This window comes from Chinchilla lanigera, unplaced genomic scaffold, assembly GCF_000276665.1.
Source record: "Chinchilla lanigera isolate Chin_1 unplaced genomic scaffold, ChiLan1.0 scaffold00001, whole genome shotgun sequence".
Classification (NCBI taxonomy): Eukaryota; Metazoa; Chordata; class Mammalia; order Rodentia; family Chinchillidae; genus Chinchilla; species Chinchilla lanigera.
In genome coordinates, this window is record NW_004955402.1 from 42,647,710 (window position 1) to 42,663,437 (window position 15,728).

Here is a 15,728-nt window from a genome sequence, read left to right on the forward strand (position 1 = left end):
TTTCCTCCTTTTATTTTTAAAATAAAATAAAATAAAATAAAAATAAAAGATTGTAGCATAGTGGTAGAACACTTGCCAAGTATATATGAGGTTCTGGATTCCATCCCCAGAACTACCCCCTAAAAAAATCCTCTAAAAGACTGGAGAAAGAAAACGAACTAAAGTTTATTCTATCAAGCAATAAGCTAAGGGCCCAATAGTTACATTTAAAATATTAATTCTGTCATTTTGGTCTGATCCAAAATTATATTTTAAAGTCTAAAGATTTGCTTATATGAAAACTTAGAAGATATAATGCAAATGTGCGTCGATAACTGGCATCCAGTCAGCCACTTTTGGGTACATTTGTTGGATTTGTTCAACTACTTTGGGACTGTTTCCTATTCAAAGTGCAACCCCAAAGCAGTCATGTACTTTTTCTTCTGTAGCTTTAAAAGTCTTATTACAGTGGCTTCTTTTTTGACCTATAGTCACAGTGGGTTATTAGAGTAGTGTTTTCCATTCTACATCATTGGAAACTAAGTTCAAGAAACAGTGCATTTTTCATTGGCAGAAGATGGTGCATGTGCTAATTTAAATTTTGTCCACTATTTCAGTCATTTATCAGTCAGTTACCTTCACTCCAATACTGCTAGTTCTTGTTAAGTGTTAAAAATTACTTAGCCTCATATATTCAGGTGGACTCACTTTCAAGAAAGATCTCTTTCTGTTGTCTGAGACCCTTTTTTACTCTTTCATTATTATTGGTGATACTGCTTTCAGTAAGAGTATGTATAGTTAAGTGATTATCAACTTAAAGTAGATATTTGGCTTTTGGTGTGTTATTCTCAATATTTGGCAGTTTTCATATGATTTTTCTTCCTGACTGTATGAATTATTTAAGTCTGCTTTTTAGTGTCTAAGAGATATGAGGGGGGTCTCACCTATCCATTTATTATTTCTAATTTTTTTGCATTGTACTCAGAGAATATTGCCTATGGAATATTACCAGATAGTTGAAGCTTCCTTGGAGGCTTGATCATTTTTTGTAAATGTTCTTTTTGTGTTTTTAAAATATATATACTATGTCTTTGGTTGGAGATAGAGTTCTTTTATGTCCTTTAGGTAAAACCTGTAATGTTGAAGTTACCCATGTCCTTATTACTATTTTTCCTGACTACATGGTCTAATCACAGAGTTATGTTAAAATATCTATAGTTGTTGTTGTTAATCAGTTTTTTCTGTTCCTGTTTTATTTCCCTAGTGTATTTTTTCTTTACAGTGCTCTTCTTTCTGCTTCAATGGACAGCATACTTTATATGTGATTTTAAGTTATACTTTCTATTCTGTTGGTGCTGACATTAAAATTCTTAGCCAGTATGCTTGACTTAAGGTTAAAATGAATCACTCTTTCCTCCTGGTTATCATCAGGACCTCAGAAAACATTCATACCAGTTTTTCCCATTTCCATTTCCCATGCCATTGTTAGGCAGATTTTTTAACTACCTTGTCTTTAAACTTTCCAAAGAGTGTTTTATTTTTTTTCTCCAACAGTCAATATTTATTTCATTTTACCTATATATAAAAAAATTTCTTTTCCACCATAGTTTTTGTATTCACTTTGTTGTTGGGTTTTCTCCCCTTTTTTTGTACCAGAAATCGAACTCAGGACCTTGCACTTACTTGCCAGGCAAGCACTGTGCCACTGAGCTATATCTCGGGCTGGGTTTTCTTCTTAATGAAGTGCATAGTACAGGTCATTGTTCTCAGTGCACCAGCATCATCTGAGAACTTGTCCGAAATGCAAGTTTTCAGGCTCTGGCCCAGACCTGAATTAACAGCTCTGAGGGGGCGTGGACACCAGTCTGTGTTTTACCAGGTCTTCTCAAAGACTCTGATGTCCACCAAGGCTGAGAATGGTCCCTCTTAGTCTTCAACTCTAAATGTCTAATTATACTCTCCATTAAATGTTAAGTTCGATGGGTTAAGAATTCTGAGTTAGTTTCCTTCGGTACTTTGGAGACAGTTTTAGGTGTCTTCTGGCCTCCATAACCGAAAGTGAGACATTTGCTATCCCAGTTGTCATTTCTAGTGGCTAAATCTTTTTTCTGATGGTTTTGAATTTTTTGTCTGTGTCTTTCGTGTTCTGCAGTTTCACTGTCATGTATGTATATGTGGCTTTCTCTTTGTTTATCCTGCTTCAAACTCAAGATTCTTTGGTATGGAGATCATCCCTTTCCTCTGATGTGGAAAATTCTTAGCTGTTATTTCTTCACATATTACATCTTTCCCACTCTGATTGTCTGGCTTTTTAACTCTGCGCATTTGGTTCATTTTCTGTCTAATCTCTTTACTGTCCCTCTCATTCTGTTCTCTTCCTCCTTGTCCTCTACCTCTTCCTCCTCCTCCTCTTTGTGCCTCTGTCTCTCTGGCTCACTCTGTCTCATGCATGCACACGTGCTGCTATACAGGGAGCTCTTACTCAGTTCTACTAGTTAATTCTTAAGGGTTTTTTTAATAATCTGCTCTATTCATTTTATCTGTTATTCCAGTGAGTATGTTTAAATTTCTATTTAGTTTTTTAAATGTTGCTTTGTGTTAGGCATGCTATCATTCTTTTATCATTCTTTCATCTCTTACCACTTTATTTTGTTTTTGTTTTGTTTTTTTTTTTGTTTTTGTTTTTGTTTTTCTCCGCTACCGGGAACCGAACTCACGACCTTGCGCTTGCCAGGCAGGCGCTTTTGCCACTGAGCTAAAACCCCAGCCCCTCTTACCACTTTAAAAACACTTGTAGCCTCTTTCAGGTTATTCTGTTACCTCTAGTCCTAAAGTATTAAATCTTCTCCTTTAATGTCTGTAAAGTCTCCTTAATGGTGATTTATTACTGGTTCAGTTTAACATGTGAGACTGTGTGTGTGTGTGTGTGTGTGTGTGTGTGTGTGTGTGTGTGTATTCATCTTCATTGACTTACTGTGGGGCTTATATAAGTCCTGACTTGTGTTTATTGTGAACTTAGCCTGGGTACATGCCACTTATGATAACTGTGGGCCTCATACCCCTTTGACATAGGCTTGACCTGTGGATTTATTACAAGTCTGTGGGTTTGTTGTTTTTTTCTCCCCCGTTTATGATCCTAGATGAAAGGTCAACCTCCTTGCAGGGCGCTTTGGTAGAGTTTTGTTGTCCCCTGTCAGATGTCAGGGTCTCGGCAGAGGATTCTGAACAATTTCTGTATCTCTGTGGGGCAGCACTTATGTCTAGATACAGTGCCCACTTATTTCTCTAATTGTGAGTCTTCCTGCTTATCTAGTACCTATAGTTTTTTCTCTTTTGCCCAAATTTTGAAAATATTAGCTCTAGCCAGACATAGAGGCACATGCTTATAACCCCAGCACTCAGGAGGCTGAAATAGGAGGATGATGAGTTCAAGGTCAGCCTGGGCTGCATAGCAAGACCCTATCTCAGAATAGAGGCAGATAGATATATAGATAGATAGATAGACAGACAGACAGACAGATCAATCCAACACTTTTACATATTTTTAAGAAGCGGAATGCTTTCTTGGCGGCTGAATACAGCATTGCTGTAAGTCAGTGTGCTTTCTCTATGACAGATGCCGTCCTTAGTAGTACCTTTGAGTGCTGACTGGGCATGCTGTTAGAATGCAAACCGGCTCGTGCTTGTGTAACACTTTGTACTTTTCCAAGAACTTCTTAATCAGCTGATTTAAAACCCCCAGGAATCCTCTCAGAAAGACAGGGAAGATGTTATTATGCTTAATTTTTCAAAGGCTCTGGAATGAAGTGTCAGATAGGCCTGGAACCCAGATGTACTGGCATCAGTGATGTCTCCACACTAGACAGAAGCCCTTCTCTCCCAGGAGTGCAGCCTCACCTGGTTAAAAGCGCACAGGGCATTTAGAACTGACCCGCACAATAAGGCAGGCTGCACTGTGAACAGAGGGAGAGTGTATTCAGTACTCAACTAAGTGCTTTAATTTCCAGATGTGTTCATTTGTCAAATAGGTTTATTTTACAAGTTAACTCCTATGTGAGAAAATGAGATGCCAGATTTTCAAAAGAAAACAACCTTGGTGTGTGATACAAGAAACGTAAGTGTAATGCTCTTCAGAAGATTCAGTGGTCCTCTTTTCAGGAGGAGAATGTGAAAACTTACTTTGCTTACTCCATCCTGAGAACTACATGTAGAGAGGAAAGACAGCAACTACTAACGGAAAATAATGATTGTTCAGCTTCCGTGTATCAGTCCCCCAGAAAGGCACATCTCCATCTACATCTAGTTGGCACTAGATGTACATAAAGTTACACTAGATGTACATAAAGGTACATCTAGTTGGCACTAGATGTACATAAAGGTACAGAGGTTGCGAGGTAGGCAAAAGAATGGATGTCATAGGCTAGGGGCAACATTTTAAAATCTATTCCTTGGGAAATCTGTTGCTTAAGACTGTTGAACTTGCATGTGCAGTGATGATTACCCTAACAGGTAATAGTCTCCTTAGAATCCAGATCTTCTAAAGCTGACATAAGAGAGTAGAAGGCAATCATTATTTTCAGATTAATTCCCTTGTATCACAGTTCATCCTAGCGGAAGGCATCAACTGAAACACTTTCTGTCCTTGGGACTTGGCACTGACTCTCCTGGTTGTTTCCCTCTGTCTCTCTGGTTTCTATTGAGAGATCCTTGCTAAAGCTGCTTTCCCTGACCACCTCACATAAAGCCACTCCCCCAAACCTGCACTGTGTGTAGTTCCCTTTTTTTTTTTTACCCTCACTCATGACGTTTATCTCTATTTATTCACTTCTTTCTTACTGCCTGCTGCTCCCAAGAGCTTGGATGCTCCAGAAGGGTACTAGGAAAGGAACTCTTGCTTTATGTACAGTCATTTCCTTAGCACTTAGAATGCCTGGCACAGAACAGGTGCTCCAGGAATATCTGCTGAATGAATGAACAAATGAACTACCAAAGAATGATTGATGGATAGATGGATGGATGGACGGATGGATGGATGGATGAGGCAGAAATTTTAGTTTGTTATGTGTTGTAGTGTTGGCGATGAAGATATGAGTTATCTTTGTTAGCTTAATTCAGAACATTGTATCCTTGTGCTCATGTTGGTGACTGTCCAGATATTGACTGGAATCAGAATTCATACATGATTTCATCAGAATAAACAGTGTTTGAAATGCATGAGATTGTGTGGAAAATTAAATGAAGATGCGCCTAAAAACTAGGAACAGACCATAAGCAGTAGGAATTGTCTTTAGAACATTCTTAAGATATGTAAATATGATGTATCAAATTCAAAACAAATGACATGCAAATAGTAGCTATTCTGTTTTGGGATATCTATCTGTGTAATCAAATCTTAGAAGATGGAGGACAGAAGCTTTTCTTTATTTTGCCTCTTTATGGTCAAGAAATAAGTATGATAAAGGCTATGAGGTCTGGAGACATTTACTGCAGATAGTACATTTTATTAGCTTAGTCCAAAATGGTATGAGCCGTAGTATTCTCTGCCTAAATTCATACTGTTCACTAAAAAGCAGCCCATGAGGAGTGTGAGACCATTACAGCTGTGTCTGCATACAGACAAAGACCAATCTGTTTTGTCTCATTAAAAAAAATATATGCCTTTTCTTTAGCTCCGAGTCAGGGCTCTGACTCTAAGCTTCTTTATAACCTAGCAAATGAAGGCTATTCTAATGACTACCTAAAAATATTGTGTTGCCTGAGTAGATACCATCGCTTTTGAACAATTGTAGCTGACTCAAACCTTGAGCAGGGGAACTACTGCTTTGCTTCACAGAGAAAACATTTACAATTTAAAGAAATCCTTGTCCAAAAGCACTGAATAGTAAGGGGCAAGCCTAGTGACTCCTCAGTCAAAGATTTCCAGGATACCATCTGTCCAGTTTTACATTCCTTAAAATAAGTATCAATTTACTTCCCTTCCGCTCATGGTATTTCTCCATAAAGATTTTAAAAGCATGTTCAGGCTTCTTAAAATGTCCAATATAGGTAATTTTGCCTTGTATTTCAAGTGTCAAAGCCAGTATATCTTAACTGTAGGGAGTGGGACAGAAATACATGCACACACAAAGACTCAGAGAAGTCACATGGAAAATGTACTTAGTTTGTGTAGCTGCTCCTAAAGGATTCCTGGACTGTCAATGTAGTTGTTTTCAGGGGTGAAAACTACTTTCAGTGCTAATTAGCCTTAATCAGTTCTAGGAATTGCTCATGTACTCTGTAGATATTATGTAAATTTCCTGTGGAAAATATAGAAAGTGAGTATTTTAAGATGTATGATTCATGAAATTCACTGAATCTTGGCTTAGTATACATGAAATTTAAGCATGCTGTTTGCATTATCTGTATTTATATTATCTTCCAGGCTGTTCCTTACTCCAGAGAATTTAAGCAGAAATACGACTACTTTAGGAAGAAATTAAAGAAACCCGTGAGTAATCATCTCTTCCCAGAATGCTTGCTGTGTTTCAGTCATTCATAAGTCACCAAAGTCGCTTCAGTGAGAACAGCTTGTTCATTATTTTTATATGTATACTAAAAATATTACCTTCCTTTTTTCACTGCATTTTGATCCACCTGGATCTTCAATCTGAATTTTCTTTTTAACAGAAATGGTAAGGGAAGATTAACCAGTATTACATATCAAATCACCTGAAGGGTAACTTCTTATGTAATGCAGAAGACAGACATAAATGATTTTTGTGGGATATAGAATAATTCAGCACCTTACTCAAAAAATATGGGAGAAACCATACAATTGCTATAGTTGTCATATTTTAGAAAACCTATATTGTAGTTAGAAAAGTATTCAAGTCTGTGCCATTAAATGGAGTAGTTTTAACTGTAGTACTTACATTCCAGGATAAAGTTTCTAACATATAATTATAATACTTGGCAGTATTGGATCCAAGTGTAATTTTTTAATTACAATTCGTGCTGGCCGTTTAGGAACAGAACACACCATAAGGCTTTCCGTGCATTGCAGTGTTGTGTTGCTCCTGGCGCACCACCCCCAAGTTCTTTCATGTTGCATCTTCTTGTTCTTCTCAGCCACCTCTCTGGTGTCAGTGGTCTTTAATTTCTGGCCGTGGGCTCTTGGGGCTCCCTGGATCTGGTACCCTGTCCCTGTGCCATGCTCCTAGTTGATGCCTGTTTTCCAGGTCTGCTGTGGACCAGCAGTTACTCAGAGGGTCCCTCTTCTGTTCCAAAGTTCTTACTCCAGGACCTCACCTGTAATGACTTAAAATGACTCTTTGTCCTTCAAAACTCAGATTTGAATGTGTAAGATTCTGTAAGTTCTTGTGACTCATCCACTTGTCCCCAGCCTCACTCTGCCACTTATGCTACTGTGTTCTGCCTGCACCCCTTCCTAGAGCAAGGCCAGCCCTGCACCTCATCCTTCCAGGAGGCCATTCTCATATCTTCAGTCAAGTGGTGTATGAGCATTGCTGATGAGTTTTGTGTTACTTTCCCCAAACTTGGCATAATGAGGGGCCCCATTCCCCGTGACAACAGAGTGGACTTGCAACCACGGTAGATCATATCTACCACCTGGAGTTCCTCCTAGAGATGATAATGCAGAATGGTCTCAGCTGGCCAGGTGGATATTATTTGTAGGTTTTGATTACCTGGGCTGAAGTCTCTCCTTGACATGCAATACGTAGAGTTGGCTGCTTCACTTAGCAGTGGGTGGAGAAGTGCCCACATTACTTATAATGGGGCAAGAAGATGGTTTTCTTCTACGCGGCAGATTTCTGCGGCATATGTTACAGACTCGGCTTAATCACCTGCACGTGGACTCTGTGTGCCCCTTGACACAATGAGGCTATCTGTCTGTGGAAAGAAAAAAAAACTCAGTTCAAGTTCCTGTCACTGCTCATCTGTTTAAAGTGTGCCATCATTTCTACTCTTTGTTGTTTTTTTCCTGTTACGACGCAAGGTATATATTTACTGTATGATTATGAACTTTTTATTTCTTCTTTGTAGGCTGATATTCCAAACAGATTTGAAATGAAACTTCACAGAAATAACATATTTGAGGAGTCCTATCGGAGAATCATGTCTGTAAAAAGACCAGATGTCCTAAAAGCTCGATTATGGATTGAATTTGAATCGGAGAAAGGTCTAGACTATGGGGGCGTGGCCAGAGAGTGGTTCTTCTTACTGTCCAAAGAGATGTTCAACCCTTACTATGGGCTCTTTGAGTACTCTGCAACGTAAGTATGTGGGGTCCATTTGGAATACGTTCCCCGTGCAAATAGTTTCATTCTTAATGAATTTAAACTTAATGAGAAAATAAGTAACTCAGTTATGATACAAATCAGCACTGCTGGTTTTAGTCCGTCTCCACTGCCATCCCTTTTAGGTCTAGAACAGGTTCTAAGACTGCATGGTGAAATAATGTACTCTGTGAACACCTAAAATTCATTCTTGTCTGTTGAGTTCATGGAATTGAAATTGAAATGTGTTTGGATAATTATGGTAAGAAACAAGAGACAATTTCCATTTATAGTGTTACATTCATTTAAGAAGAGAATTTGTCAGTATCAGAATTCAAAAAAAGTCAGTATGTGAACAAGAGTAGTGTCTGAAGTCCCACTATATAAAGGTAAATTACGTGATCTTTGAAGACTTGTGCTTGGGACACAAAGGACCATGCCTTGGTTCTGTAAGGAAGAGCCAGGCTGTCCCATACGTTAGGATCCCATCATTTCCAGGCGTGGAAAGTAAAACATTGCATTGCTTTCTTAGTGGTCAGATATTGGCTACTTACAACACCCACCATTTTGCTCCATGCTGAGGATCCTCAAGGCTGAAGGCCAACCCTGAGTTTCTGTAGTGATTGACCTTCCTAGGAAGCATTTGGCACCACTCCAGCCCTGGGCTCTAAAGAATTACGGGTTGTTCTGCGCCTTCCACCTGGTACCAGTCTCCTTCTCAGTTGATTTCCAATAAGTGCCCGGTTTGGTGACTGATGGGTGTTACAGAGTTCTGTGAGAAAGTCTGCTAGGTAAAACTGATAAACCCATTGAAGTAGAGGACCGGATAGCATACAGAATTCTCACCTCTCACCTACATTCCCAAAGATGCCCTCTAGAGTTGGTCTGTGCAGCCCAGTTTTAAAACTGCTGATTGTAATGATTGTGAGAACAAAGAACCACTGGGCACATCCAGACATTTTGAGGTCTGCCTTGCTGAGACAGCGGATTCTGCTCCCTGTGCTCCTGAGGGCTTTTCAGGGGAGAGTGACGCTCAGATAAACCAAGAATTGAGCCCATGAGAAAAATCTTATCCCAAACCAAAAGCTCTTGAAGGAGTTAACCTTCCATTACCACAGAGACAATCTGAAGCATTACATCATTGAGAATCTCTGCATGGGCCCCTTAATTATGTATACTTTCTTTTATATTCTCAAGATATTTGGCTGAACCATTTGAAATTGATATTTTTACAGATCAGAAATAGGCACTGATCAGCAGTCAGTGAAAGCTCAACTTACTCTGTAGGGTGCATGTGTCAGTCTTAATAGACCTCGGTGTTTGGTCAGCAAAAGGGCTGACCAACTGGTGAGTCACACTCTCTAGCTTATACTTGTTCCCACTGAGTACAAAACTTTTGTGATTGTGTTGTAAAAGTCAAGCGACAGTTGGCAAAGTAAAATTCAGATCTTGAGTTTCTTTTTCAAAAGTATGGTTGAGGGGCTGGGGATTTAGCTCCGTGGCACAGCACCTGCCTGGCAAGTGTGAGGTTGTGAGTTTGATTCCTGGTACCGGAAAACAAAAAGTATGGTTGAGCTTTCCTTCTCTTTTTTTTCTCCCTAACAGGGACAACTACACACTTCAGATCAATCCCAATTCAGGCCTCTGTAATGAAGATCATTTGTCTTATTTCACTTTTATTGGAAGAGTTGCTGGTCTGGCAGTATTTCATGGGAAACTCTTAGACGGTAAGTTATTAAAAAGTTTTGAAACAACAAAAAAGTAGGACAGTGCTATTTGTGGTTTTGTATTAGGTGTTTTGGCTTTTATATTGTAGATTATAAGTACCAGCCCCACTAGTTCCCTTTAGTGCAATAAAGAATTTTTATGTTGTACCCATACTACTGGTCTTTCCCCTGATACTATCTTGGACACTGAAGACAAAGTATCTATCTAGAGTTTTAAAAAGTATTTTTTAGACTGTGAAGCACAACATGTTGTATTTATGCATTTTGTATGTTTTCCAGCATGACTTTTCTTTAGTGAGAGCTAGATTTGGTGACAGATGGAAAAGCTAATTAAAAAGTTAATTAAAATGATCTAATCCATCAATATCCTGCCATTGTTCCATTTGTCCCCAAATTATTTTTTAATGTAATGAGACTAGATAATTCCAAGTAATGTTATAACTCAGCTAAAACCTTAACGCTAGAGTCCCTGCTGAAATAGATGACACAAAATAACCTCATTCTTATTTAAAGCACGTAAATCACAGAAGAATTTCAAGTTACATTAAGGGTTAGAAATCAACCCCATACCTGGCTGTGTCATAGTCTTAACATACAGATTTCTTATGGACTTACTTAAAAAATAATATCCATAAGACAGCACTACAGAAATCAGTGTGGGAAAATCATCAGAATTTTTTTTCAACTTTTCCATGAAATGGTGAGAGTGAGAGACAGTAAAATTTGAGATTGACATACCAGTGACTGTAGAGAGAGCTATTTGCAGGGGAATTGTGTTAATTGGATTTATGGAATCTGAGCTATTTCAATAAATAATTTATATACCCTCTGCACTTTTCCCTTTAGTAGGTTGTTACTGTTAATTGCGCATTTATTTTGATGTTCTGAGATTTTGGAGCAGGGGGAGGAGGTAAACGCTTTTTTCTGTCTCAGTCTTCTTGTGTATGTACGGTGTGTTGAGGGTGGTGGCCCTAAGCCTTAGATTTTGTCAGCCTCTCAGACTCACCACTCTGTCCTCTTAGTGCGGTTTATTCATGTTCTACACTGAGATGAAAAGGCACTGCTATTCCTGTGGAAGTCTGTAGAGTATAGGATATGGTCCTGACCTCAGTGAGTTCTTATTTTAGTGGGAAAAAGAAGAAACAAAAGCGAATCATGAGAGGGTTCGTGCAGGAGGGAGCACATTGAGTACTCAGAAGAGAAACCAACTTGACTGGAGATGCAGGGATCGCGCCACTCGGGGGTGGGTAGCACGTGAGCATCAGAGGTCAGGACGTTTTAGAAGAGCTGGGGCTGCACAGGCATCAGGGCGCTGCAGTGAGAGAGACAGAGCAAAGCAAGTACAAACAGGGAACAAAGAGGCTGCTGGGGGAGTGACAGTGTGTGCCAGAAACAGCAGGACTCACAGCCGCAGCGCCTACAGATATGTGTGATCTGCAGATCTTCCTAAAAATGGGACTGGTCCTGTCAGCAGCGCACACTGGGCACATCTGCCACTACCCCCTTGCCAGACATTGTGGATCCACGTCAAGCTAGGGCAAGTTGGCCTGTGTGGGGGCTCGGGGCCTGCAGGGAGGAGGAGGAGGAGAAGGAGGAGGTGGACGTGTCTATGAGAGCCGGCCTGTGACATCCCTGCAGCAGGACATCCTCATAGAGAATCATCCCTCCCTCTGCTGTGGCCTCCCTGGCCTTCTGCCTTCCCTCAGTGAAGACTGCGCAGCCTGCTCGGGGGTCGCCCGTTTCCCTGGCTGAGTTTTGCTCCCATCACTATCCAGGCAGGGATGTGGAACTGCAGAGCGAATTCTTCTGGTTTCCCAGTGGCTCCCCACTGCCCTTGGGACAGCCCTTCCCTTTGTCCCCACACACTGCCAGCCCCTTCTCTGGCCACACCTCCCGGGACACACTGCTTCTACCCTGTCCTACCGCTGACACATCTCTGTCCCGTGCCTCATTGTCACTGCAGACACCTGCTTGATCGGCAGTCCATTTGACACCACCCCCCGAAGCCACTTGCAGCCCTCTGCACTGCCCCGCTCATGTCTGCTAGTTCACTGCCTTCCTCCCCTCCTCCACAGGCCCTCGTTCATGTTCATGGGCTTCTCTAGAAGGTCCTTAGCTTTTCTGCGTGGGCCTCTCATTGACACTGAAAGCAAATTAATCTTTATTTCATGCTCTGATGCACAGCTGTGTCCAAGACTTGAAACTCTACACAGTTTTTGCCATGTTTTAGGTTTCTTCATCCGACCATTTTACAAGATGATGTTGGGAAAGCAGATAACTCTGAACGACATGGAGTCTGTGGTGAGTAGACAGAGACCATTTTGTGGGCCATGGCAGAGCACCTGCTCCTCGTGGACAGTGGCTGTTGCCCGGATGTTGCCATGTAGTGTGAACAGCAGAGAGCTCTTAGTTATTAGAAATTAATTGGTCTTCCTAATTTTTGAATAAGCAAATTATTGTTCACATTTCCTAGAATCATAGTACTTGGGGTAGGTATAACCTAACCTTACCTCTGCTAATCCAGCACAGTGCTTGTGTGAACAAATGAAGTCCAAGGGACAGTTGAAGACCTCAGTGTAGCCTGTTTTCTGTCTGAAGCTGCTAGTTGTAAAAGCCTAGAGATTCGTTCGCTGTTCCTTTGTTTTCTGACTTCATAAAAATGGCAGAGGCAAGGCCAAAACAATAGGAGGAACATCATACTGTCGTCCTCAATGTGCAGGAGTCAGTGACTCTGCAGATCGGAAGAGTCAGCGGACGCAGAGTTCCTCCAGTAACTAATGGAGAATTTTATGTTGTACTAACCTTACTAATTGTACCTGGATGTGCCATATTAAAGTAGAAAGCATTTTTTAGAAAAACAAAAGCTAATATTCTGTGCCCATTATACCTGTGCTACTTTCTGTTAGTTTACCCGCATCCTGTCCTTTTCCTCTGGGGTGTGTGAGGGTTCACCCATGTGCCAGTGCACACACAGTGCCCTCAGGAGGCATCTTCGTCATGTGGGAAATTTGAGGCTCTACTTCACTGAGAAAGCTCCTCCCCATCAGCTGGGGTCGGTGCTGGAGTGTCAGCACAGCTTGTACATAGCTGATCTCTGAGCCGTGTCCTCAGTACTGACCTCCATTGACATGGTGCTGCTTCTAATCACAGGGAAGGGGAGGAGGAGGCTAGCACTGCCCTTGAACCCTCTGCTTCACATGTGGTCATGGCCAGGCTGGTGTGCACATCCTTAATACCAGTATTATTTTTCCTTTCAGCTTTCACCTTCCACCTTTTATTCTTGCTTATAATGAGGAAACTAAAACCATAGAAATAGCTCTTAAAGTCTGACTTTCTACCACCTATTTGCAGTTAGTTTTGGTGGTATTGTATTTGTGATACTGGGGTTTGAATCCAGGGCCTTCACGGTGAGGTTGGGCTCAGATTTGAGATCTTCGTGCCTCAGCCTCCCTAGTAGCAGGTTTAGTGGCATGCATCACTGTGTCAGTGACAGTGTTTGAAATACAATATTCTTATTCTTTTTGGCTTTCTGAAAGCTTGATATGTCCACAGCATAGAACCACGGACCTGAGCAAAAAGAGATGGTGGCCCTGTGATCCCTGCCCTGGATTTTCTACCTGGAAACCAGAACAGCCTTGCTTTTTATTTAAAGGAACAGGCTGAGAGCACAGAAGAGGAGAAAACTTTAAAATTTGATGTTTAGTTAGGACACTGTCTCTTCCTTCCCATTTTTGTCTATTTTAACTCATAAAAGACAGGAAATACAGTAGTCTGTGCATGTTAAATTCTGCAGACCTGGACCATCTGGCAGGTGTGACCATGCTCCAGAACAGGTGACTCCCACCTGCCCCATGGTCAGTAACAAACCCGTCACTACCTAAGGCTTTTGTTTATGTTTCAAAATAACAGCAAGTGGCTTGGGGTGGAGCAAGCACCGCTACATTAATAGTACCATTATTCTTGAGCACTCTGCATGGAATACATTAGAAGGGCTTAGTTAGTTAAAGGAGTCACATGCATTTTTTTAATGCTCAATTTTACTTTCTATATCATTCCTGTAGGATAGTGAATACTACAACTCTTTGAAATGGATCTTAGAAAATGACCCTACCGAACTGGACCTCATGTTCTGCATAGATGAAGAAAACTTTGGGCAGGTATTGTGGCCAACTCCTTTAGCTCTGTGGCTTTCAGAGAGCATTTCTGTTTTCATAGACTGCGGCACAGCTGTGCTGGATGATTAAGAACAACCACCAGGCACTGTAGGTGATCATCATCATCATCATCATCTCACTGCAGCAGCACCTCGCTGTCTTGCAGAAAGCCAAGTCTTGGGTACAGTGCTTTCCCTCTCCCAGAAATTGTGCAAGCTCTCAGAGGCCTCTGAGACATGAACCTGGAGCTCCTAGTTGAGAGCCAATCCGAGTGGGATGGTTGGCTTTAGAATTTAGAAATTTCTGTGATTGTTTACTGAGCAATGTGAGTGTGAGACCAATAGTGGGTGATATTCTGGGGGAATTAGGGCTTTTTTTTTTTTCTCTGCTTTATGGTTTTGTTGTCACGGAGAAATTTGTGTCATATGACTCAGGTTTTTCTGGTGTTCCTTCTTGCTTTGTCCCCACACTTGCCATCGAAATGGATTTATCATAAAGTCCCTTTCGAAGATAAAGTTGCCTATTTGGGATTTTCATCGTCATACTAAGGGACATAGGATGTGTTTGTGTAAAATCTGAAGGCTTTGAGTGATTGATTCCCTCAGTAACAGTGTTTCTTGGGAGGTATTCTAAAGGTATTATGTGACCCCAGTACTTTTGCAAAAGCCAGAGATATATCCCACATCTCAGACCAAATCTACATGGTTTTGAAATTAAGTCATAGAGCCCATTTCGGGTTACTAGATGAAAAATGAAGTAAATTTGTTCTTTATTGCTTCAGAAACTATCAAAAGCATATTCCACTATGGAAAAATGCATTTATGGCTCGGTTTAATCCAAGAAGTCGTGAAATCAGGTCCCTGCCCTCTTGGTAAATCCTAAGTGATTCTCAGAGAAAAGATTCGTATACAACTAGATGTAAAGAATTAATGACATCTAGGGGCAAAACTTGTGCATCAAGAAAATGATCATGTAAATATCAAGGTTACTTCTTGCCCCTGTGTCATATTTTGAAACCAGGAAACCAGCTACTGTGTGCAACCTGGGAGTGGGTAGACCTCAGGAAATCTGTGTTGTCCTTCCCAGTTGACTGGCAAGATTTATAGAAGAACCTCAGGGACCAAGGAGGAGAGGCCTTGTGACTTTATGTAAATGACCAGTGAGTTCATTAAAAATCTCTCCCAAGTCCTTTAAGAAGCCTCACAGACAAAGCACATCACTCTCCTGCCTGGGCCCATGTGACAGGCGGGGAGGGGGCTTTCCTGCCCCTGCCTACCCACTCACTTACCCGTCTCACAAGAGGCCTCCAGTGCCTCCCACGCCATCAGCCTCCTTCATCCAGAAGTGCAGGGAGCTTTGCCCCTCCTTCCTCCTTCCCTGCCTCCCTGCCTCACTCCCTTTCTTCCTCTCACTTCTTGATTTTCACACTCCTTCAAAGGCCTGCTTTCTCTGCTGACCTGGCAAACACTGGCATCCTTCTGCCGTCATAATCTGCCCGCTGCTTTCTTGCCCCACACACTCTAGTTGGATGGCCTCGTGCCCACTCAAGGCGCCAACGACACCGATCTGTGCCCCTAACCGTCAGCTCCTTT

General features: G+C 41.2%; 1 protein-coding gene across 8 annotated transcripts in view; it reads left to right on the forward strand.

Annotated features, from left to right (window-relative positions):
* The window catches only part of Nedd4l (neural precursor cell expressed, developmentally down-regulated 4-like, E3 ubiquitin protein ligase), a 349,282-nt gene that overhangs the window by 308,330 nt on the left and 25,224 nt on the right, over positions 1–15,728 (forward strand). For all 8 annotated transcript variants that reach the window (XM_005372988.2, XM_013511013.1, XM_013510994.1 and 5 more), the window contains 5 exons: positions 6,401–6,466; positions 8,023–8,252; positions 9,861–9,982; positions 12,213–12,283; positions 14,044–14,139. In XM_005372988.2, coding sequence (XP_005373045.1) covers positions 6,401–6,466; positions 8,023–8,252; positions 9,861–9,982; positions 12,213–12,283; positions 14,044–14,139 — 585 coding nt within the window. The remainder of the gene's footprint in view (positions 1–6,400; positions 6,467–8,022; positions 8,253–9,860; positions 9,983–12,212; positions 12,284–14,043; positions 14,140–15,728) is intronic.